At 43.2% G+C, this 22,867-nt stretch overlaps 1 protein-coding gene and 1 long non-coding RNA gene across 6 annotated transcripts in view; one reads left to right on the plus strand and one right to left on the minus strand.

The window, feature by feature from the left end:
- Nucleotides 1-22,867, plus strand: part of Slc39a9 (solute carrier family 39, member 9) — a 38,877-nt gene that overhangs the window by 7,520 nt on the left and 8,490 nt on the right. For all 5 annotated transcript variants that reach the window (NM_001399670.1, NM_001399666.1, NM_001399668.1 and 2 more), the window contains 3 exons: nucleotides 11,259-11,367; nucleotides 14,964-15,164; nucleotides 21,632-21,700. In NM_001399670.1, the coding sequence (NP_001386599.1) occupies nucleotides 11,259-11,367; nucleotides 14,964-15,164; nucleotides 21,632-21,700 (379 nt within the window). The remainder of the gene's footprint in view (nucleotides 1-11,258; nucleotides 11,368-14,963; nucleotides 15,165-21,631; nucleotides 21,701-22,867) is intronic.
- The window catches only part of LOC134479447 (uncharacterized), a 45,078-nt gene that overhangs the window by 3,570 nt on the left and 18,641 nt on the right, over nucleotides 1-22,867 (minus strand). The window lies entirely within an intron of this gene.

Below are 22,867 nucleotides of genomic sequence, written 5' to 3' on the forward strand. Positions count from 1 at the left end.
CATAGGGGACTTCCATTTAAACTTTTTTATTAGGTTTCCTTCTGGCTTTTCCATATATGCTTAGTTTTGGTTGAACTTTCCTTTACACTTCCTCCCTCCCATTTCCCTGACCTTCTCTGATGACTTGTGGCAACAAACGTCTGATAATGAAGGAGCTTCCCCTCTCACCTCCTTCACAATCATAGACACTTTTTAGCTTTTGTTTGTACTACAGACAGCTTGTGGTGGTGGCTGGCCTTAGCTTTCATGGCTCCTGTTTTCCTTGGAGACATGTTTGCCCTGTAACTTCCCCACTTTGTGACAATGTTCTTGGTATGTAACTTTCTTTTTCTTTCTGTACTGAAATATTAGTGTTAAGGTTTGTTTTGTCCTTTCACATTTTGGGGTTGTCTTTTGTGTCTGCTTACAATAAGTGATTCATTCAAAATAGGTGTCTCTGGGTTTTGACTCATCACTAAATACAAGGCTTTGTGTTTAAAGAGCAAGTTTGTTCAGTCTGCATTTTCTTTGGCAGTTGGTCCCCTTTGAGGCAGTTCAAGGACATTTTGCATTGTCTGGTGTCTTACTCTTTTATTTCTTTATGAGAATGCAATAGCTTTTGCCCCTTTTTTGAATTTTATTTCTGAGTTCTAAGACTTTTGGGCTGGAGAGATGGCTCAGTGGTTAAGAGCACTGCTCTTCCAGAGGTCCTGAGTTCAATTCCCAGCAACTACATGGTGGCTCACAACCATCTGTAATGGGATCTGATGCCCTCTTCTGGTATGTGTGAAGACAGCTACAGCGTACTCATATATAATGAATAAATAAATCTTTTTTTTTTTTTAAAAACTTTAAATTTTACCTCAGTGGATTTATCCTTATTTGGAAAGCAGCCAGTAACACGTTTTTCCTCATAACTACAGATGATTACTTTGTAAGGCTCTATGACTGATAAACTAAGTTTAAGTGAGACAAAATTAGGATATAATCAGATCCAATACTTTTATGAAAAATTCACTTTCTCTAAGATGCTATATGGATATACATAATTAAAATTCACTTGCATAATAAAGTAGTTTTTTTTAAAGATTTATTTATTTATTATATATAAGTACACTGCAGCTGTCTTCAGACACACCAGAAGAGGGCATCTGATATCATTACAGATGGTTGTGAGCCACCATGTGGTTGCTGGGATTTGAACTCAGGACCTCAGGAAGAGCAGTCAGCGCTCTTAACCACTGAACCATCTCTCCAGCCCCCATAAAGTAGTTTTTTCTTTTGTTTTTAAGATTTATTTATTTTATGTATTCGTATGAGTACTCTGCAGCTGTCCTCAGATACCAAAAGAGTGCCTTGGATCCCATTATAGATGGTTGTGAGCTACCTTGTGGTTGCTGGGAATTGAGCTCAGGACCTCTAGAAGAGCAGTCGGTGTTCTTAACCGCCGGCCATCTCTCCAGCCCCTCTTTTGTTTCCTTAACAAAGGGTCCTCACTCTATGCGGTTTGCCTGGAATTCATAGAGACCTGTACTGCTTCCCGAATGCTAGAGTCAAGGGTGCGCGCCTCTACCTTCGTGTGTGCTCCTGAGCTCTTCCTATATATCAGGCACTGGTATGACTTGTCTTATTTAAGCCTCAGGACAAGATCCAAAGGTAGTGTTAATGTAGCTTTACAAATAACTAATTTGGCAGAAGCCACACACTTTGGTGTCAAGAGACTTTGACTCCGGATGTCAGAGTGTTTGTCCGCTGAATGACACCACTTTCCTGATGAGCACTGTAAAGATGTTGTGAGAAAGGATCTGTTTACGTCGGTTCTTTCCACCCACTAAACCAGGAGCATCTCAACACCAAGAACATTTTGCCTTCCCAGTTTCTCTCTCACCATGGTCTTAGTTGGGATAGTAAGACTTCAACCCCTCTAGTAAACAGTTGTATGTGTGCAAGGCCCAGATGTCTATAACATGTGCCCAATTGGAATCTGAAGTAGTTGCCATTTTGAACTAAGATTTTCAACTTGATATCTTCACTATTTAATTATATTCCATTTTTTTATGATGATATCCTTTTAAAGGGAAGAGAAAAACCTATTCGGAATGTTTCTAATTGAAGATCGTGTATCTGTCTGTCTATCTGTCTGTATTCCTCAGTTGCTTCTTCAACTTTTGCACTCACAGAACATGGAGCTTGCTTTTTTTCAGCTAGATTGGCTGGCCAGCAAGGCTCCCTCCCTGTCACTGACCTGTCTCTGCCCCAAGTGCTGGTGCTACAGACACGCACCATCACTCCCAAATTTTTCCATAAGTGCTAAGAATCTGAACTCTGATCTTCATTTTACCAAACCCTGAGCCATATCCCCAAATCCACACTGGATGAACTTAGAACTGAGGCTTTTTTTTGAATGATGAGATCTAACATCCACTAGGGCTCCATTTGGAACTCCAGGTAATAAAGAATAGTGCTAGGGGCTGGGGATTTAGCTCAGTGGTAGAGCGCTTACCTAGGAAGCGCAAGGCCCTGGGTTCGGTCCCCAGCTCCGAAAAAAAAAAGAACCAAAAAAAAAAAAAAAAAAAAAAAAAAAAAGAATAGTGCTAAATGTGAGTGTGGTCCTAGGAGCCTCTGCAAGGTGAGGTACTACTGCATCACTGTCATCCCAGCTGAGATGGGTGTTCAGAGCCACTCGGTTGCATGTATTAGGAACTCTCTTTAAGAAGAGAAGAATGCCGGGCATGGTAGCCCAAGCCTTTAGTCCCAGCACATGGTGGGCAGAGGCATGGGGATTTTTGTGAGCTTAGGCTTGGCCTGATCTACAGAGTGCATTACAGGCTAGCTGAGGCTACATAGAAGAAAAGAAAAGAGGAAGAGAAAAGAAAAACAGAAAGCTCTTCACTTACCCTTGAACACTAGTGTTTTTTATTTCCAATTTCCTGAGCCAGAAGTAGATGGGTTATTGGGTTGGAGATCCCGTCTCAGTTATATGAGCCGTGAAGTGACAAGGTCAAGATGATGACACCTGTCGTGGAAGGGTCTCCTTGCTGCCTTGATCCTGTGCATTTATTATACTCTAGCTAACCCTGGGCTCTCCACCAAGCCACACAGTCAGCTTCATTTCTTTATGCATTTGACAGGCAAATGGGAGAACACTTGGTAAAAGCAAAAAACTCTTCAACAGTAAAACACATTTTATGACAGGCAGTTTAGCCCAGTGATTAAGAGTATAAACTCTGGGGCTGGAGAGATGGCTCAGTGGTTAAGAGCCCCAACTGCTCTTCCAGAGGTCCTGAGTTCAATTCCCAGCAACCACATGGTGGCTCACAACCATCTGTAATGGGATCCAATGCCCTCTTCTGGTGTGTCTGAAGACAGCTACAGTGTAGTTATATATAATAAATAAATAAATCTTTAAAAAAAAAAAGAGTATAAACTCTGGGGTTAGACTTCATAGGTCCAAGTCATTGCTCCGCCACTTACTTGCAATGTGAGGCTAGGCAAATTACTTTCTAGGTCTTGGTTTCTCCCACTGTACGGCGAGGATAATAGAAGTACCTACCTCATAGGATTGTCGCTAGGATTAACTGAGCTGACACATGTAAAGGGATTGTAGTAGATAGAGCGTGTGGATTACTGAGTACTTGACAACTGCTAGTTATTTAGTGATAGGCAGAGTATTGGTGGCACTTTTCCTATCTAGAACTTGGCCTTCTGGAAACCTAGAGAATCCAGAGAACCAGCAAGTCTGATTTGCCAGACCTCCTGAGATAAGCATTTTGCCCTTGGTTCTCATGTAGCTCCTGCTTTTTCTCATAAACTATTGGGCTAGATACCAGTTGAGTGCCTTTTGTTCCAAATTCAGTCTTCATCATTCTCTCTGCAAAAAACATGTACCTGGCCCTTTAAATATCTCATCTGCCAGCTGGCAGGATGTTAACTCCTTGTCAGTAAAGGAGGCTAGAGAATAATAATAAGAGGGAGGTGTTATCCTTCTCGTTCTGGCATCCTTGCTGAGCAGGCTCCTGGGCAGTTTCTCTGGCACTTATTTCTTTAGCATGCCAGCCGCCCCACACAATGTCTATCCCTGGCAACTCCTGCAATGTGCTGGAGTCTTAACCCCTCCTCTGGGTAGGCTTCTCTGCAGCCAACTGTTCAGTCTAGGCTCTTGGGGCACTCAGCAGGCATCAGTTTCCATTGGCACCCCTCCTGGGTATTTTATGGAACAGTCTCCAGTGAGACACCCATGAACAGCTTTTCCAACACCCTGGAGTACTTGTTTGCAGTGAGTTCTACCAGCATGGTAACTCAGAGACTTCTGCTCTTCGTTCAACTCCAGCTATGCCCTCTTCAGCAGGCTTTGGACCACAGTCTTCTCATTTTTCCGGCACTCTTATATCTGTCCTTGGGTGGCAGCCACTCCTTGTATTTGCTACCTGTATATTCTTTAAAGCTTTTTCTTACTAGCTAGTTATTTTAGCCCCTTGTTAAATTTCCTCTTTGTATTCAACTTTGCCTGTTCAGATGACTTTGTGGTTTCTCTTTCTTGGTTGGACTCTGTTACAGCTAGGTAATTGTTCATACTGGTCTAACATAAGATCCAGCAGTTTAACTGGGGCAAAGGGGTGTGCTCTTGTAGCTCCAGAAATGCTGGAGGCTGAAACAAGAGGATGACTGAGTCTGGAAGGGCCAGCTGGAGCAACATGGTAAGATCCATGTCTTAAAAATCAGTCTAGGGGGTTGGGGATTTGGCTCGGTGGTAGAGCGCTTGCCTAGGAAGCGCAAGGTCCTGGGTTCGATCCCCAGCCCCGGAAAAAAAAAAAATCAGTCCAGTGCCATAGTGCATGGCAGCTGACCTTTAGTGTCTGCATGGAATGGTCAGGTAGTAATGAGAGCTGTGAGGACCTGAAAACCACATATTATTTGATACATAGTCCCAGATACTACCAAAGCTTTCTATTTTTCCAGAACTGGAAATCTTCCAAATGTTATTTTGTGACTTAGAGTTACACATTTTCAACCCACACTTGAGTTGAGGGAGCCTCTGGAGGGCCCCATGGTTTCCTCAGCTGTGTACAGACAGACGGCAGGGACTAGGAGAGGAAATGAGTACACAGGACAGAGAGCAAGAGACTGAAAAGCATTCCAAAGAACCACAAACCCTCAAAGTGCAAAGTTTAAAACCACTCAGCAAAGGAAATAACACCTTTTAAGAATATATTTACGGGCTACAAGACAGTATAGGGTTTTGCAGCATGTTTTCTTGCAGATGTGTGGGTCCCAGCAACCACACGGTGGTTCACAACCATTCCTAACTCCAGTTCCGGAGGACGCTGCTGCCTTCTGGCCTCCACGGGTACCAGGCACACACATGGTGCACATACATACATGCAGGGAAAGCATTCATATGGATAAAATCAAGTTTAATCTTTTAAAATATTTTATTGATTCTTTGAGAATTTCATTCAGTGTATTTTGATCACTTTACCCCTAACTCCTCCTGATCCACCCTCAGCTGGAGAAAACATCTTAATGGTGACACCAGAGCATAGCACCCCTGACTCAACCAGAGAACAATATTTTTAATGGCTTGTACTGAGTTACATGCCAGTTCTGTGTTGATTTTAGTAGTAACCCTGATGAGGGGAAACTGAGTTTCAGTGGTTAATAAGTTCAAGGCCTGTTTATATAGTCTCTAGTTAACTTGGCAATTAAAAAGTGCGTGCATGTGTGTGGGGGTGTCCACAAGAGTAGAAGGAAGTTACTGGATCCCTTGGAGCTGGAGTTACAAGTGTTCTTAAGTCTGCTGTAGGTGCTGGGATTCAAACCTTCTCAGGTAGAGCAGCAAGCACTCTTAACTGCTGAACTCTCTCCAGCTTCCAGGAATTTTTGTCGTTGAGACAAGATTTCACTGTGTAACCCTGGCTGGCCTGGAACCATCAGAGATTCACTTTTCCTCTGCTTCCTGAGGTTTTCCCCACCTGAGACAGAATCTGATGCTAACCTAGAGTGACCTGGAACTTGCTGAGTAGCTAAGGATGACCTTGGGTTTTGAAACCCCTGGCTCCACTTTAATGGTGGGATTGCAGACAGATGCCACTTATTTTTATGTGGTGTTAGAGATGAAACCCAGTGCTTCATGCTTGCTAGCCATGAATCCTGCTGCATTCCCAGCCCATAGTTAGCGGTTAAAAATAGTTTATGTGGATGGGTGTTTTGTCTGCATACATGTCTATACTCTGGAACTGGAATTACAAATAGTTGCCAGCAGCCATGTGGGCTCTGGGAATCAAACTTAGGTGGTCCTCTGGAAGAGCACATAGAGCTCTTACCTGCTCAGTCCTCTTCTGTTTCCAGCATCTTAGGGTGGGGGAAGGCCTGTTTATACTTACTTATAGTTTGTGGGAATCACATTTTGTCTTAGGATTTCATTGCTTAGGTGTGAATAGACACCATGACTAAGGCAACTCTTATAAAAGAAAACATTTAAATGGGGTTAGCTTACAGTTTTAAAGATTTAGTCCATTAACATCATAGTGGGAACCATGGCAGGCAGGCGTGCTGGAGAAGGAGCTGAGAGCTCTACCTCATGATCCACAGGCAGCAGGAAACTGTCATCAGGCTTAGCTTAAGCATATATGAATCCTCAAAGCCCACCCCTACAGTGACACGCTTCCTCCAACAAGGCCACACCTCCTAATAGCACCACTCCCTATGGGCGAAGCATTTAAACTCCTATGGTGGTCATTCCCATTTGAATCACCACACATTTTATGTCCATTTTCTTGTCCCCCCTCCCTCCTCCTCCTCTTCCTCTTCTTCTTCTTCCTCTTCCTCCTCCTCCTCCTCCTCCTCCTTCTTTTTTTCTTTTTTCAAGACTGGGTTTCTCTGTGCAGCTCTGGCTGTCCTGGAACTCAGAGATCCACCTGCTTCAGTCTCCCAAGTGCTAGTATTAAAGGTGTTTACTACCATTGCTCAGCCTTCTGTTGTAATTTTTAACATGGTTGAGTAGGTGATGTATAATTTTATATTTTCCCTTTTGTTTGGGAATTATTTCCTTATCATTTTCCTTTATTGTTCAAGTTTAATAGAGCCATTTTCAAATGTCTTCACTACACTCAATCATTTATTATACTGAAATTCTTGTGTACCCATTTGTTTTTGACATACTAGATTGAGTTTTTAAATGTCTAAAACTGTGGCCATATTTCACATATTAAGAATGGATAATAAGCTGGGTGGTAGTGGTGCATGCCTCTAATTTCAGCACTGGGAAGGCTGAGGCAGGCGGATCTCTGTGAATTCCAAGATAGCCTGGTCTACAGAGGGAGTTCTAGGACAGCCAGGCTACCAAGAAACCCTGTCTCAAAAACAATGAAATAATGGAGCCAGGCGTAGTGGCCCAGTACACCCCTTTGGAGGCAGATGCAGGTGAATCTGTGTGAGTTGGAGACCAGCTTGGTATACATTGTGAGTTCCAAGACAGAAAGACTACATAATGGAGAGACCCTGCCTCAAACAGAAAGAAAAGGAGAGAGAGAGAGAGAGAGAGAGAGAGAGAGAGAGAGAGAGAGAGAGAGAATATATATGAGAATAGAATGATGGGTCAAAGGGCATAAATATCTCTAAGAAGGTTCTCAATATTTAAGGATGTATTTACCCCATAAATCCCCATGGCACTTTATTTCCATATTATTGTTGTTCATTTTAAAAATAACTTTGATAGGGAAAATACTTTTATTGTTTTAGTCTACTCAGTAGGCCCTTTATATATTACTGGTACATCTATTGTCTATTTTCTCCTAACTTCTTTGCTAGTGGATTCTGCTTTTGTTTTCAGTGGTCACTTGAAAGACTCTACATAGGTTTTTAGTTATATTCAGTTCTGTGTTGTTTTGTTTTGTGTTTTAAGACATGGTTTCTCTGTACAGCCCTGGCTGCCCTGACTGGCCTCAAGCTCAGAAACCTGACTGCCTCTACATCTGAGCATATGCCACCATCAACAGGTATATTTAACATAAAAGTTTAGAAAGAAAAACAGATTAGTCTTTTATTTCAAGATTGGGGGAAGTGGCTTTCATGAAGTATATGCTTACTATTACTTCCTGGAAGACTTCATTAATCTTTATGAATTAGGAAAGAGAAGTCTTAGATGTCTCTGGCTACTGTTCATTTACATTACTGTTCATAACACTGTATAACTTACTGCATTACCCTACTTGTAGAAGCTTTCTGTGCATGAAGCAGATGATATCAAAGATAAGAACTAGCAGAGTCTCCGTGGAGTGTGCCAACATCCTCTTGCTATGCAGTGGCAGGGGCAGTATTTGCTTACCGAGGACGGAAGCACGGGAGGGTCAGAGAGCTGCCTTAGAGCCCGGGAACTTTGGGGGGCCTTGTTTCAGACAGAAGAACTTGAACAAAGTTTAGATCTGAGTTATTAATTTTAACGGCAGATCATGTAGTGGCTACGTTAGTATTAAGAAACATCTCTTCGAAGCATCTTTGTAGAGTGTGGAGAAAAGCTTTGTTTGTTTAGGGCACTGTTGATGCTTTGAGTACTAAGGTGGGCTTGGACACAGGATTGAAACAGGAATTTTCAGTATCAAAAGTTTCTAAAAGCCATGGCTTGTATTATTTGGTTGAACAGAATAATTTGTTGATTGTTTTTATGAGCAGGAAAAGAAAAACTATTTAATTTTCTTGCTGTCTGCCAAGAAAATTAAACAGACTTCAAAGCTTTGCACTGATAGTTAATGACATTGAATGCAAGCTGTTGTTTTAATGAATACAGCTGGCTGACTCTTCAGCCCAGTCAGCTACAACTGTGAAGTTCTAAGATGAGGCAACAAAACCAATGGCACTGCACAGTTCATGCCTCCCTTGAGAAAATAGTGCATCACTCTGACAGAAACTACTGCTTGGGAGCTCTCTTCCCATCTTGAAATATACCTGGAATCTGTAGTTCGTCATTTAAATATACTCTCTTAGTGATTTGCCACAGGCAAAGGAGAGAGTCTACCAGCACTTTGTTAACTTTGATAAACACAGAATTTGAGATTGAATCCCCGGTTGTAAAGTTACATGAGAGAATACAGCTATGTAGACACCGTGGAGCCATTATTTCTAGGCTTGAAATGAATTATGTTGCATCTAAAATGATTCTGGTGGTATGCTGGCTAGTTTTAATCAACTTGATACAAGCTAGAGTCATCAGAAAGGGAGCCTCAACTGAGAAAATGCCTGTATGAGACTGTGCTGTAGGCAAACCTGTAAGGCATTTTCTTAATGATTATGGGAGCATCCAGCCCATTGTGGGTGCTGTGACCTCTGGACAAGTGGTCCTGGGTTCTATAGAAAGCAGGCTGAGCAAGCCAGTAAGCAGCACCCTCCATGGCCTCTGCATCAGCTTCTGCCTCCGGGTTCCTGACCTGTGTGAGTTCCTGTCCTTACTTCCTTCAGTGATGAACAGTGATGTGGAAGTGAAAGCCAAATAAATCCTTTCTAACCCAACTTGCTTTGGCCATGGTGTTTCATCATAGCAATAGAAACCCAAATTAAGGTAGTTAATAAAAAATTTTCCTAACAAAATTTGTCACTGCAACTTCACTGCATCTCATAGCAGTGGCACTTATGTTGTTGATGGTCCTTTTCAGCAATGTTGCCTCTGTCATAGGTTGGTCATCGTCAACTGGCTCATGGAGATCATCCAGCTGCATGCTAACACTGTATAACTTACTGCTTGTTTTCTTTTTCTCATGCGCGCGCGTGCGTGAGTGCGTGTGTGCGTGCGTGTGTGTGTGTGTGTGTGTGTGTGTGTGTGTGTATGTGTGTGTGACCTATGGGTGCCCTGTTCTCTCACTCTGCCTTACTCCTTTGAGACTGGGTCTCTCACTGAACCTGGCCTTGGGCTGGCATACAGCCACGCCCAGCTTTTTACATGGTTGCGGAGATTTGAACCCAGGTCCCATACTTGTACAGCAAGCTTCTTACAAGAATTCACATCTTTAAGACTTTAAGCCTAAATTGTTAAATTGTAGTCCAGATAAGTTGTAGCAGTTTGCATTGATGGCAGGTTTAGGGAAATACACTCATTGCCCCTGTTCATGAGCACTCTCTTCCTGGGTCGTTACCAATTTTCTCATTTTACTTTAAGGGTTGTGGTCTCCCTGGCAGCTGATATTTGTAATCCCAGCAGTTGGGAAACTAAGGTAGGATTGCTGTGGTTTTAAAGCCTGCTTAAGCTGGTAGATCCTGGCCAGGTCAGTTTGGGACCTTATTACTCCTGGAAGGTAGTTAATGTTCTATGAGGGAGGAAGAGACTTCTCTTTTCTTTTTTAAATTGTTATTTTGTATTTTATGTGTATGGGTGTTTTGCTTGCATGTATGTCTGTGCATCACATGGGTGTAGTGCCGGCTGAGGCTAGAAGAGTGAGCCAGATCCCCTGTAACTGGAGTTACAGACAGTTGGGAGCTGCCATGTGGGTACTGGGAAAGGAACTAAGACCTCTGGAGAACAGCATTGCGCTTAACCGATGAGCCATCTCTCTAGCCTGAAATGTTTTTTTCACTGGTAAGATGCTCGTGCTCTGTAAACAAACCCTCACTCGTCTGCTAAAAGCTACCCTAACAAAACTCAGTGGATCACTAAAAGAAAAAGACAGGAAAGTGGCAGCGCGGCTAGTTGGGAAGAGGATAGGAGACAGTGGGACTGAAATGGAGAGGGACGTATGCTCAGATTACATTAAATTCCATGCTGGAGCAGTGTTTCAGTGCCATATGAGACTCGTTACTACGTATGCAAGTTTTTCAACTAATAAAAATTAGCTATTTATAAAACAAACAGATGGACTTGGGATGTAGTTCAGCTGATAGAATGTGGGAAGCCTTCCGGTTGGTCCCCAGCACTGCATAAAACCAGGTGTGGATCTCATGTCTGTAATCTCAGCGCTTAGGAGAGAGAGGTAGGAGGAAATGCAAGGTCATCCTCAACAACAGTTTCAACTAGGAGACCAGCCTGGGCTACACAAAACCCTGCCTCCAAACAAAGAAGCAAAGAGTCATGATCTTGTGTTGCCCAGGTTGCCTCAAATTTCTGGGCCCAAGTAGTCTTTCCTGTGTCAGCCTTCTCAGAAGCCTGTGTGCCCAACTTCTCATCTTTTAACTGGCATTACTTGTGAAGCCAACCATTTTTCAGGCTTACTGGCCATTGCAGCTGTTGGTTTCATGAATGAAAAATGTTCCCTAATCATCAGTTGGTCTTTCTAATAGTTTTCTTGTTTTTCTAGGAACGGCTGAAGCTGGTGACTGTGTTGGGTGCTGGCCTTCTCTGTGGAACTGCACTGGCAGTCATCGTGCCGGAAGGGGTGCATGCACTTTATGAGGAGGTCCTGGAGGGTGAGAGAGACACACCTCACTTGAGACGTGTTGGCAGAGAATTCATGGAATTTCTTCTGGATATGGTTTATGTTTGTCCTGAAAGAGCATTTAAGAGACACTTTGGACATCTTGGACATTGTGCACGTCCTTAGCAGTTCTGTGAATGCTGTAACTCAGAAACACTACCTCATATTTGTTTGCAATAATGACGGCTTTTAGTTTTTTTGAGTGTAACAGTTCGTGTGTGTGTGTGTGTGTGTGATATGCATGTACATATGTGTACACATGAGTATGGAAGCCAGAGATTGATATCTGGTCTCTTCCTCTAGATCTCCACACCTTCCCTTATTACTATGTTTATTGTATGAGGGGATGGGTACACGCATGCCATAGTGCATGTGCAGAGGTCAAAGGACAGCTTGTGGGAGTCAGTTCTCCTCTTCTAACATGTGGGTCCTTGGGATTGAATCGGGCGTGGTTGCATTCATTTTTAGCCTCTTACCTAATATACTCAATCTTATTTTTTGAGAAAGGTCTTTGACTAAACCTGGAGCTCACCAATTTGGCAAGACTGGGAGGCCAGAGAGCTGCAGGGATCCTCCTGCTTCTGCCTCCTCAGTGTTAGGAAAGGGGCACACCACCATGCCGGGCTTTTTACAGAAGTACTGGAGATTTGAACTCATAGAGTTGAAAATTATTCCCTTATTGCCCATATTCTGGAAGCGATTGCTGAACTAATATTTTTTTCTAGGGTTTGCTAGAATTTTGTCCATGTTGGAAGGTGTTTGTATTAGTAACTTTTCTCATTACTGTGATCAAGTCCCTGAGGAAAGCCATGAAGAGCGATTTTGGCTCACAGTTTAAGAGGATCATCTCCATAGTGGCAGGAAAAGCCTGGGTGCAAGAGTGGCTCACAGCTATGGTGGCAGGTGCGTGCAAGGGCTGGTAACTTGCATTGGCAGTTAGGAAGTGGCAGGGAAGAGATATTCAGGCAGAGGTAGATGTTTCCCTTAAGGTCTGAACCAGCAAGCCTTTTTTTTTTTTTTTTTTTTTTTTAAAGAAAAGACCTACCTAAAAATTCTATAACTCTTTCTAAAATAACTCCAGGGCTGAGAACCAAGTCTTCAAACACTTGAGCCTATAGGGAGCAAACTCTTAGTTCCAACAAACTTACTTTCTACTGCAGGCTCCTATAGGTTCATGGTCTTCTCATAAAACGAAATATGTTATATCTGACTTCAAAAGTCCCCAAGTCTTGCAGTTCCAAAAATGTTTTAAAAAACAAAGTCTCCTCTAAGATTCTTTTAACAGTGAGCCCCGAAAAACCAGAAACAAGTTACTTCTCCCAAAATATACAGTGGCACAGAGTAAACTTTTGGAAGTCAGTATGGAATAGTTTACAACCTGGGGGTCACATGACCTTTTCACAGGGGTCATATATCAGATAGCCCGCATACCAGATATTTACATCACGATTCATCACTAGCAAAATTGTAGTTATGAAGTAGCAACAAACATCATTTTATGGTTGCAGGTCAGACAATGCAAGAAATGTATTAAAGGGTCACAGCATTAGGAAGCTTGGGAATCACTTTCATACCGCAGAGAGAGCATCTCAAAGCACACTGGAAACCTAAGCACCGAAGCCTGCAGTTCGTGTCAGTTGTGGCATTTCATGTGCTCCAGTGGACCTGGGCAGCCCTGCCTACCCTCAGCTTTGCTGGCTGTAGCATTTCTGGCCTGGCTTGTGCTACTCTGCTGCACTGCTGCAGCTTTCCTCGGGGCGGCTGTGTTCCTCCTACCTGTAACAGAACTCTGCTGCAAGTGTACTTTCCCTCAGCTTCATGCACAGCCACTCAGGGAACTGGGTCCTGTCACATGTTGCTTGGTCTTAGAGGGTTTGTGAAACTTTGGTGCAAACCTTAATAAAATAAAGTAAATATTAAAAAATTAGAGCCAGCCATGGTTGTATGAGTCTGTAAGTAATCCTTGGGCTGGGAGGGGTGTTGGAGGGCAGGGCATAGGTAAGCTGATCCTGGGAGTTTGCTAGCCAGCCATTATAGGCAAAAAAACGACCAACTTCTAGCTCAGTGAGAGACCCTGTCTCCAGAAATAGGATGGCAGCCATCAAGGTAGATTAGCAAATAAGGGTACTTGCTGTCCAGCCTGACAGTCTGCTGAGTTCAGTCACCACATGGCGGGATGGGAGAACTGACTTCCCAGGCTGTCTTCTGACCATCACATGTGCATCACTGTACAGGTGCCTTACCACCCCCTCCCCATACAGATCAAGAAAGGAGAGAATACAGTGGAAAGCCATAGAGGAACATACCTGATGTTCACCTCTGACCTCTGCATACATATGTAGATGTTAGACATATACATGCCTAACACATGCACAAACATGTAAAGACTTTTAGCCTTATTTATGGGAGCAACCAGTCTTTTAGATTCGATTAAGACCCATTGCGTGAGATGGAACCTATACTAGACACCAGTAGAGTGGCCAGGAACCTGAGACTAGCTAAGCCATGGGCCTAGGGGAAGCCTACGACTTTTCCGATAAAGGAACATAGTAAACAAATTGACTTGTAATTCTATACTGCTATAACCATAGTGGAGAGCATGGCTGGACCTCACTGGAAAAGCTGCTTCTTGCAGTAAATGTAGTTAACAAAGAGACCCACACCTGGACAGTGCAGAGAGTGAGACTCAACTGGACAACGCCCTCAGCCAATGGGATGTAAAAGCCCTCCCCTCATGGCTCCCCTCATGGCTCAGGATTCTTTACAGAAGAGGAGGCCTAAAGAGTGTAAGAGAGGAAATGGACGACTCCAAGGAAACAGGGTCTCCAGATACAAAAGGGCCGATGCTCACGTGAACTCATAGAGGCCACAACTGCACACACATGGCCTACACTGGCTCAAACCAGGCAAAATCCCAGCACTGAGAAGGGAAAGACAGAGACCCAGCCCTGAGAGGCTATTTGCAATTGAAACCTTCTGGGAAAGGGAAAAATCCGTTTTCTCCAACGGAAACTGAGTCATACACACTCTAGGGGTTAACTAACATAAAATAGATCCTATATTTTTTGTCTTTTTGTTTTATTTAGGGAGAAAGAATATGGAGTTGGGTGAACTGGAAAGGATCTGAGAGGAGATGGAGGAGAGAAAATAATTTAATCAAGATATATTGTATAAAATTTTTCAATAAAAATAAAGTTTTAGTCTTTAAGCATTATTGATATTTGAAGTAGCAAACACATAACTATAAATTAGGAATATCTTTTGGCTAGTTGTTAGTTACTATAATTCAGTGTCCCTTGGTGATCTAGAACTAAATTTAAATGGAAGGATGTGCCTTTTCAATACCTCCTCTCTCTCTCTCTCTCTCTCTCTCTCTCTCTCTCTCTCTCTCTCTCTGTGTGTGTGTGTGTGTGTGTGTGTGTGTGTGTGTGTGTGTGTGTGTGTGTGTGTGTGTTTGCTGGCTGATACTTTATTACAACCTTTTAAACTGAGGGTTGCAGTATGGGACTTAGGTGTCCTTACAGTAAATTAAGTAGCACTTAAAATACAAATGGAAGCTATCCCATTTTGTGGTTTGTTTTGCTCCAGGAAAACACCACCAAGCCAGTGAAGCGAAGCAGAATGTGATTGCATCAGACAAAGCAGCAGAAATATCAGTTGTCCATGAGCATGAGCACAGCCACGACCACACACAGCTGCATGCCTACATTGGTGTGTCCCTGGTACTGGGCTTCGTTTTCATGTTGCTCGTGGACCAGATTGGCAGCTCCCATGTGCATTCCACTGACGGTGAGTAGCTCTCGGGCTTTCTGGGCTGTGCAGGAACTTTAGTTTGGAAATTTACAAACTGAGTGATTCCATCTACACCAATAACCTTACTCAAATGCCAACTCCTGTCTCCTCAGGCATTCTCAGGTATTTTATTCAACTGTGGGAGCTAGTGATTTGTGGTATGACAAAACTGTTTATTGACATATGTGGTGGTTTGTATATGCTCGGCCCAGGGAGTGGTAGGATTAGAAGGTGTGGCCTCGTTGGAGTAGGTGTGTCACTGTAGGTGTGGGCTTAAGACCCTCACCTTAGCTGCCTGGAAGTCAGTCTTCCACTAGCAGCCTACAGATGAAGATGTATAACTCTCAGCTCTGCCTGTACTGTGCTTGCCTGGATGCTGCCTTGATGATAATAGACTGAACTGTAAGCCAGCACCAATTACATGTTGTCCTTTATAAGACTTGGTCATGGTGTCTGTTTACAGCAGTAAAACCCTAACTAAGACAACATATTAACCCTGCTAGGCTTAAAGGAGTCACATTTAGTGAGAGTCTAGAGCAGACGTCCTTAGCCTGTTTTGTGCTGTGGACTCCTTAGGCAGTCTAAAGCCTATAGCCCAATTATTGGATGTTGCTCTTTACATACATAAGCTTAGTACACAAGGCTACAAGAATTTGAGGCTAGCTTGGTCTCCATATAGAGTTCCAGGGGTTACACAATGAGACACTATGTAAAAGCTGGCCAACCAATAAACAAAAACCTCAAACCAAACAAACAAACAAGCAAAAGACTTGATAGTGAGTAAATTCTAATCTGCCCATTCGATTCAAGGAGGAAAGAAATAAATAAACAGAGGAGCCCAGCAGGTGATCAAAGTCAGTGTCACCAGCATTCTGCTTTTTGTAGCTCAGGAAGCCATCAGACTAGCCTCCTTCTAGCTAATTCTAAACTGTGGATTAGGTGTCCTTATCTAAAGACAGCAGGGAGTCAGTAAGAGCAGGCACATTCTGCAGAGCATCGATATTTGGAATAGAGATGCCAACTTTTATAGGGTTGGTAACAGCGTCCTTGTGATAGAAACTCCATCTTCCATAGCATCATTGCATGTCCATAATCCTAGGACTTGGGAGGTGAGGTCAGGAGAACCCAGACTCACCTCTACTACATAGCAAGCTTGAAGCCAGCCTGTACTACTTGAGACCTTGTCTCAGAAAGTCCTCAGTGTTTGTGGGACAGAACTCAGGACAACCAGAGCCCTAAGAAGAAGGGAGAATCCTAGTGTTATGGGACATCCACCAGAGAAGACTACTCAGACATGGCTTTAAGCCAATAGAAAGTCTTTATTAGCCAGCAGGTGATTACACTGGATTTCTGGGATACCAGTATAATAGCCCTGAGCCTTTCTCTTTTAAGCACAAAACCACATCCTGCATTGGCACACTTCAGCCAGCAAGAACAGTTAGCCAAAAACAACTGTAGAAGCCAAAAGCAAAGTTAGTATATAGGGACTACCCAGAACTATGAACTTTGATGGATTAGGACTTGGTTCATCTTTTGGCAGGTGTTGCTGGGTTCCAAGGCCTGAGTGGGTGCCTCCATCATGGCGTCAGTTGTGCTAAGGTCTGGACCTGTTACACTAGAACTCAGCCCCAGTTTTTATGAGTAAGCTGTTCAGGTCTGCTGACTCTGGAGCCATGCATGTTTGGGCAGACTCCAAGCAGTTAAGCTAAAACAATTAAACTGAGCTGTCCAAAACACAGGTTACAATTTGAGACAAACTAAATTAGGTAAAGCAAAACATAAACATAGGAAATGTAAGCAAGTAGAACCGAGATTATTCACGAGATAGTGCATGACCCCACATGAAGAGCACCTGTGGTCAGCAGAGGTACAGTCTTCTAAAAGGAAAGAAAAGAAAAAACAAACAGAAACACGGATGCAAGGAGGAGAATGTATTCTCCAAAAATGTCGATCTAGCTGAATGCAGTATGTGACTTAGAATTGGCTCTTCTGAGGAATGTTATTAGAAAACTGACACAAGTCGAATGTGCAACAGGAATCAGAAATGATGCTAAATTCTCTGAGGTTGATGTCCTTTATGATTTATAGTTTCCTCAGGAAACACACATTGAAGCCCCTAGAGATAAGCAGCTGTGTCTGGACAGCTTATCCTCAGGTGGTAACGGCATGTGTGGGAAGTAAGAGTACACGCTGGGCTGCAGTTGGTTCCAATGTTTAGAGAGTTGGTCAGGCAGAGACAGGGACAAGTGATTATTTCCTTTAAAGTATTGTTGTAGCTTTTTTCAAGATTAAAAATTATTTCCAAATAAAAGTTGTTTTGTTTTAATCGTGGACCGAATAAATGAACAAAGCTTTTGATGTAACTCTGTGCTTGAACATGGCATGGCTTAGCATGCAAGGCTTTAATCCGAAACCTGAAGAAAAAGAAAATATAGTACTAAAACAAAATAAAAGCAGGTTGAATAGGCAGGTGTGGTGACATATGATAATATCAGGGTCTCAGGCAGGTAGTCTGGAGCTTGTGAATTCAGTAGAGACCAGCATTGGCCACATAGTAACACTTGACATACTATCAGAAGCAAAGCTCTCGCTGTCAACAAAGGGTTTCCATTTCCTTGGATTTATTGTATCTTTGTTAATGTGCTTACTTTGTGATACAGTCTCATATATACCAGGTTAGTCTGGAACTCTTTATGTAGCCATTGGTGACCTTTAACTCCTGGTTCTCCTCCACCACCTCTAAAGTACTGAGTGAGCCATGAAGGCCATACTGCACCTTTCAGGAGACTTCCCCATCCCCGCGGTGCACACCTTTAACTTCAGCACTTGGGAGGCAGGGGCAGACTGATCTCTGTGAGCTTCAAGGCCAGTCTGGTCGACATATTGAGTTCTAGACCAACCAGGACTGCATTGTAAGACTCTGTCTTAAAGAACTAAAATCCAACACTTGCTTTGTTTTGGTTTTGCTAGGGCCTGGGAAATAGATCCCTAACACCCAAGTAAAAAGCCAAGCATGCTCTCATACATATGTAAACTCAGTGCTGGGGCAGGAAGTCAGGAAGATCCCTAAAAGTTATTGTTGGCCAGCCAGCCTAGCTGAATTATGAAAGAGTCAGTGAAAGACCTTGTCTCAACAAAACAAACAAAATAGAACAAAACATAGCAAAGTAGAGAATGATTGAAGACCCCAACATACACTTCCCTGGGATACTTAATGACCAAGCAGCCCAATCAGTCAACAGCGTCTCAAGGTGGGGAGTGAGGATTAAAAAGAAAAAGACAATTAGACAACATTATAACTTGACTCCAGCCAGTGCTGAAGCAGGTTTTTTTTCCAGTCTGCTTCTATACCATTTTAGGTACATGCAGAGAATAGGTCAGTTCTAGATCAAAGACAAAGTTGTCAAGGAACAAACAAGGCAATAAACAAAGTCCTGTGATCACTGTGTCTAGGGGTTTGTCAGGGTGACCAAGACACAAGGAATACAGTACATTCCTTGGCTGTATTCATCTTCTAGCACAATGTCAAAACTTTATCTAAGCCTACTTCTTTGTCCTAGTCCAATGTCAAATTCTTGCCAGATTCCAAGAAGCTGCACCAAGAGCTCTCCACCACTTAACATGTCTTAAGTTGGCCAGAGTTAGTCATGAGTCTGTGCTGTAAGTGAACTAAAGAGTTAAAACCTTTAAAGTAAGCCATGAGAGAGAAGGTTCATTGACAGATACTTGCCTGGCACATGTAAGACCTAGACTTGATCCTCAGCACTGAACAAACAGGATTTTTAAAAGTTACTTTTATTTCTCTGTGTTGTGCATGGGGCATTTTGTCTGCTGGTATACCAGTGCACCACACTCATATAGTGCCCACAGAGGCAGAAAGATCAGGTAAAAAACATCAGATCGCCTGGAACTTGAGTTACAGACATTTGTTAGCAGCTGTGTGGATGCTCGGAATTGAACACAAGTCCTCTGGAAGAGCAGCCAGTGCTCCTAACTGCTGAGCCATCTCTCCATATGTCCCCTGTCCCCCCAAAAAGAATTTTTAATAAATTATATAGGTCCAATAGTGCCCTGTAATCCTGTATCCCGAGTTAAAAGTAACATGTGTTCATTCTTCTTTCTGTTTTCTATGGAAGGGTACTGCTTTTGCTGACCTTCGGTGTAGGTATCTTTGATTTTCAGTTTTTTAATTTTAGTTAAGTTTTTTTTTTGGAGACAGAGGCTTTCTGTGTAGTGCAGTCTGGTCTCAAACACACATTCCTTCTGCTTTTGTTTCCCAAGTGCTAGGAGTATTCCTGTTTGGCACCATACGTAGCTCTGGTTTTATGTATTACTAAGTGTCAGTAAAAGTTACTCACTTATCAATCTTATGCTCAACTGCAATTTCTTCCTGTAGATTTATGACAACTAAAAGAGAATTACATGTTTTTTCTCTCTGTGTGTGTGTGTGTGTGTGTGTGTGTGTGTGTACGTGTACGTGTGTGTATGTGTGTGTGTACACGCGCGCACGCCAGAGGTATTGGATCTCCCTAGAGCTAGTCACAGGTTGTTGTGAACCACCAGACGTGGGTGTTGGGACTAGAACTTCATTGGGTCCTCTGCAAAAGCAATGGGTGCTCTTAACTGCATAGCCATCTCTGGCCCCAAAAACACTGTTTAAATATCTAATGCTTTTTTTTTTTTCTTTTTTTTCGGAGCTGGGGACAGAACCCAGGGCCTTGTGCTCGCTAGGCAAGCGCTCTACCGCTGAGCTAAATCCCCAACCCCTATCTAATGCTTTTTAAACATATTTTTATTAATTCTTTGATAAATGTATATAATGCATTTTGATCATATTCAGCCCTTCAACTTCTCTAAGATCTTGTGCTTTTTCTGCCCCCAACCCCTTCTTTCCCTTCCTCCCTCCTCCAGGAGTCTGGTTTGTGTTGCTCAGTACTCTTGGATGTGGGGTGTAGAGGCTGCTCTGGAGAGTAGTTCATCTACTAGGAGTCATGCCCTTAAAGAAAACTGAGTCTTCCTTCCTCTCCCAGGAACTACCACATGCTAATAGCCCCTTAGCTAGGGGTGGAACTTCACGCCCTGCCCCAACCCCTACCTGTTTCCTATAAAGATAGTAACATCTCCATTTCCATCCAGAGGGCTTACAAAGCAACATGGGGGTGCCTGGTGCTGCACCACATTCTGTGAGATGTAAAAAGGAAAAGAAGTACAGCGTCTTGGTTACAGCCCATCTGGGGAGGAAGAACAATGATACAGAAGAACCTCTGAAGTGGCACATGGGTCCCAGCTACGCAGAATCTTAGTTGAGCCAGGACAATTGTTTTGAGCTAAGATTATTCTCTGATCTTTTCTTGAGCGATGTGGTTCTAGGATTTGACTTGGAACAGTGTCCAGGTTTTGGGTCGATTAATCTGGGAAGCTTAATACTTGCCAAGAACTAGAAGTGAGGAGATTTGGGGAAAGGAGGGTAAGAATGATTAGAAAATACTAGAGCAACTGTGTTAACTGGTCTAGATACTGAGAAGTACTTGGAAGCATCTGTTATGTAGCTTACAAACCTTCTTCAAGCCAGGTGTGGTGTCCTGAGCCTGTAATCCCAGCTACTTAGGCTGAAGCAGAGAAGCCACAAATCCAAGGCCCGCATGGTCTTTAGAATGAGTTCAAGGCCAGCCTGGCACTTAGAATTAAAAGAAATCAGATTAAAAGATCTCAGAATTAAAAGAAAAAGAGTAAGAAGCAGGCTGGGCATTATAACCCAGGGGAAGAAGACTCAAGTGCACGGACAGGGCCCTAGGTTCCATCCTCAATACCAAAGGGGAAAAAAACCTGATAGTGTAGTGTAGCTCACCCGACTGCTTTAAAAGAGGCCACAGAAGGGTGGTGTTTTTTTAAAGATGTCTGTGACATTTCCGACTGAGGTGATTTGGGGAAAGTGAGCAAAGCAGTGGGAAGCTGTTGTAACGTGGGTTTAAGTTGGTGGAAATAGCTGCATAATGGAGAAGAAAAACGTGACCAAGGTTGCATGAAAACTGGCAGGAGTTAGATGAGCCTTCGAAGAAGGAACCAGAGCCCAGAGAGCACTTTCTGCAGACTGAGGAAGCTCGGGCACTTGGGGTCGTGCATTTCAGAACTATGCAGGGAAGCCCAGTCAAGAGTTCCCTCACACCCACCTCTTTAGTTCAAGGAGAACATTGAAGAAAAGAGAACAGTGGGGAAAACAGTCCACATCAGAGTTCAAAATCTGAGCTCTCAAAATATGTATTCGGCTGGATGTGGTGTTGTATACCCTTAATCCAGAGCTTGGGAAGCCGAGATGTGGATTTGGAGTTCAAGGCCAGCCAGAGGTGCCCAGTGAGACTCCAGCTCTAAAATAACAATGATAAGAAGAAGTGGACCATCTCCAGACAGGTGTTACTTTTGCTTTTATGTCATACTACATAGTGATATTTTCTCATTCTCTGTAGATCCAGAATCAGCAAGGCCCAGCAGTTCCAAAATCACCACCACACTGGGGCTGGTTGTCCATGCTGCAGGTAAGTCAGCATTGCAGTGAGACTGCTCCTAACCTCACCGAGGAGACTCCACCCTGAATGCTCTCAGGGGAGGGTTGCTGAACAAAGTCCTCTGGCTGGAGCACAAGCCTTGACATTCTGTATTGAGTTTACAAGCTAAGAATGTGTTCTGTATTTTTAACACCTAAGCATAGACTATAAGCTAGGCATGGAAGCACACGCCTGTAATCCAAGCACGCAGGAGGTAGAGGCAGTAGGATCCAGAGTTCAAGACCAACTTGACTACTTAATTTTAGCCTGAGCTACATATCTAGATCCTGTTCAAAGCGTCAGGGGCTGAAGCTCAATGACAAGACATGTGCTGGGTGTGTGAAAGGAAGGCCTGTATTCAATCCAAACAGAAAGATCTTTCCTGTCACTGGGGAACTGTGGTATTGAGTGACACTGCTGTTCCGGAAGACAGCTCTGCCCACGTGTTACATATATGTTACATATCACCTGTGGCTTGTTTTGTACAGCAGTGACACAGTTGAGTAGTTACAAGTAACTTACAAATATTCCCTGTCTGGGCTTTAAGGAGTTTGCTGACCTCTGCCCTAAGATCTATCTGGAAAAAAGCCTGTGCGTGTCAGCAGCAAACAGCCCAGTGTAGGCTGAGGCAGCATCAGAGGACTCAGTGCAGCTGGTGGGACTTGCTTTAGCTCTGTAGCCCAAACCTGGACCTGATGGTAGGGAGGACTATGTGAAAAGTAGCTCGCTCCTAACCTGTTGTTTTTTGCTTTCTAACAAAATCACCCATATCGCTGCACTAGAGGCAGCAGGACTTGGGAGAAGGGAGCCAGTAAATGAGGTGGAATAAAGTCTCACACAGCAGCCAACTGTATTTAGATCCCCAGACAATTTATACTCTAGGATTAAGAAGTCACCTGAGTAAAGTTCTCTTGAGTTCAGGCTGTAGACTATCACAAGGACAAGCCACATACGCCAAAAACATGTCCATAAAGCTATATAAAGGAGAACATTTATTAAATAACATCAGCAAACAATGGTGAGTACTCTGAAGTAAACACACCTGGATGGGCACACAAACATTCCGAGAACAAGTCAGTGTTTTGAAGAAACTAGGATTTCAAGACTTGTTTTCTAGGAGTGTTCTCATGAGCACATAGAATTCTCCTCACACGACTC

The sequence above is a fragment of the Rattus norvegicus genome, chromosome 6 (genome assembly GCF_036323735.1).
Source record: "Rattus norvegicus strain BN/NHsdMcwi chromosome 6, GRCr8, whole genome shotgun sequence".
Lineage (NCBI taxonomy): Eukaryota > Metazoa > Chordata > Mammalia > Rodentia > Muridae > Rattus > Rattus norvegicus.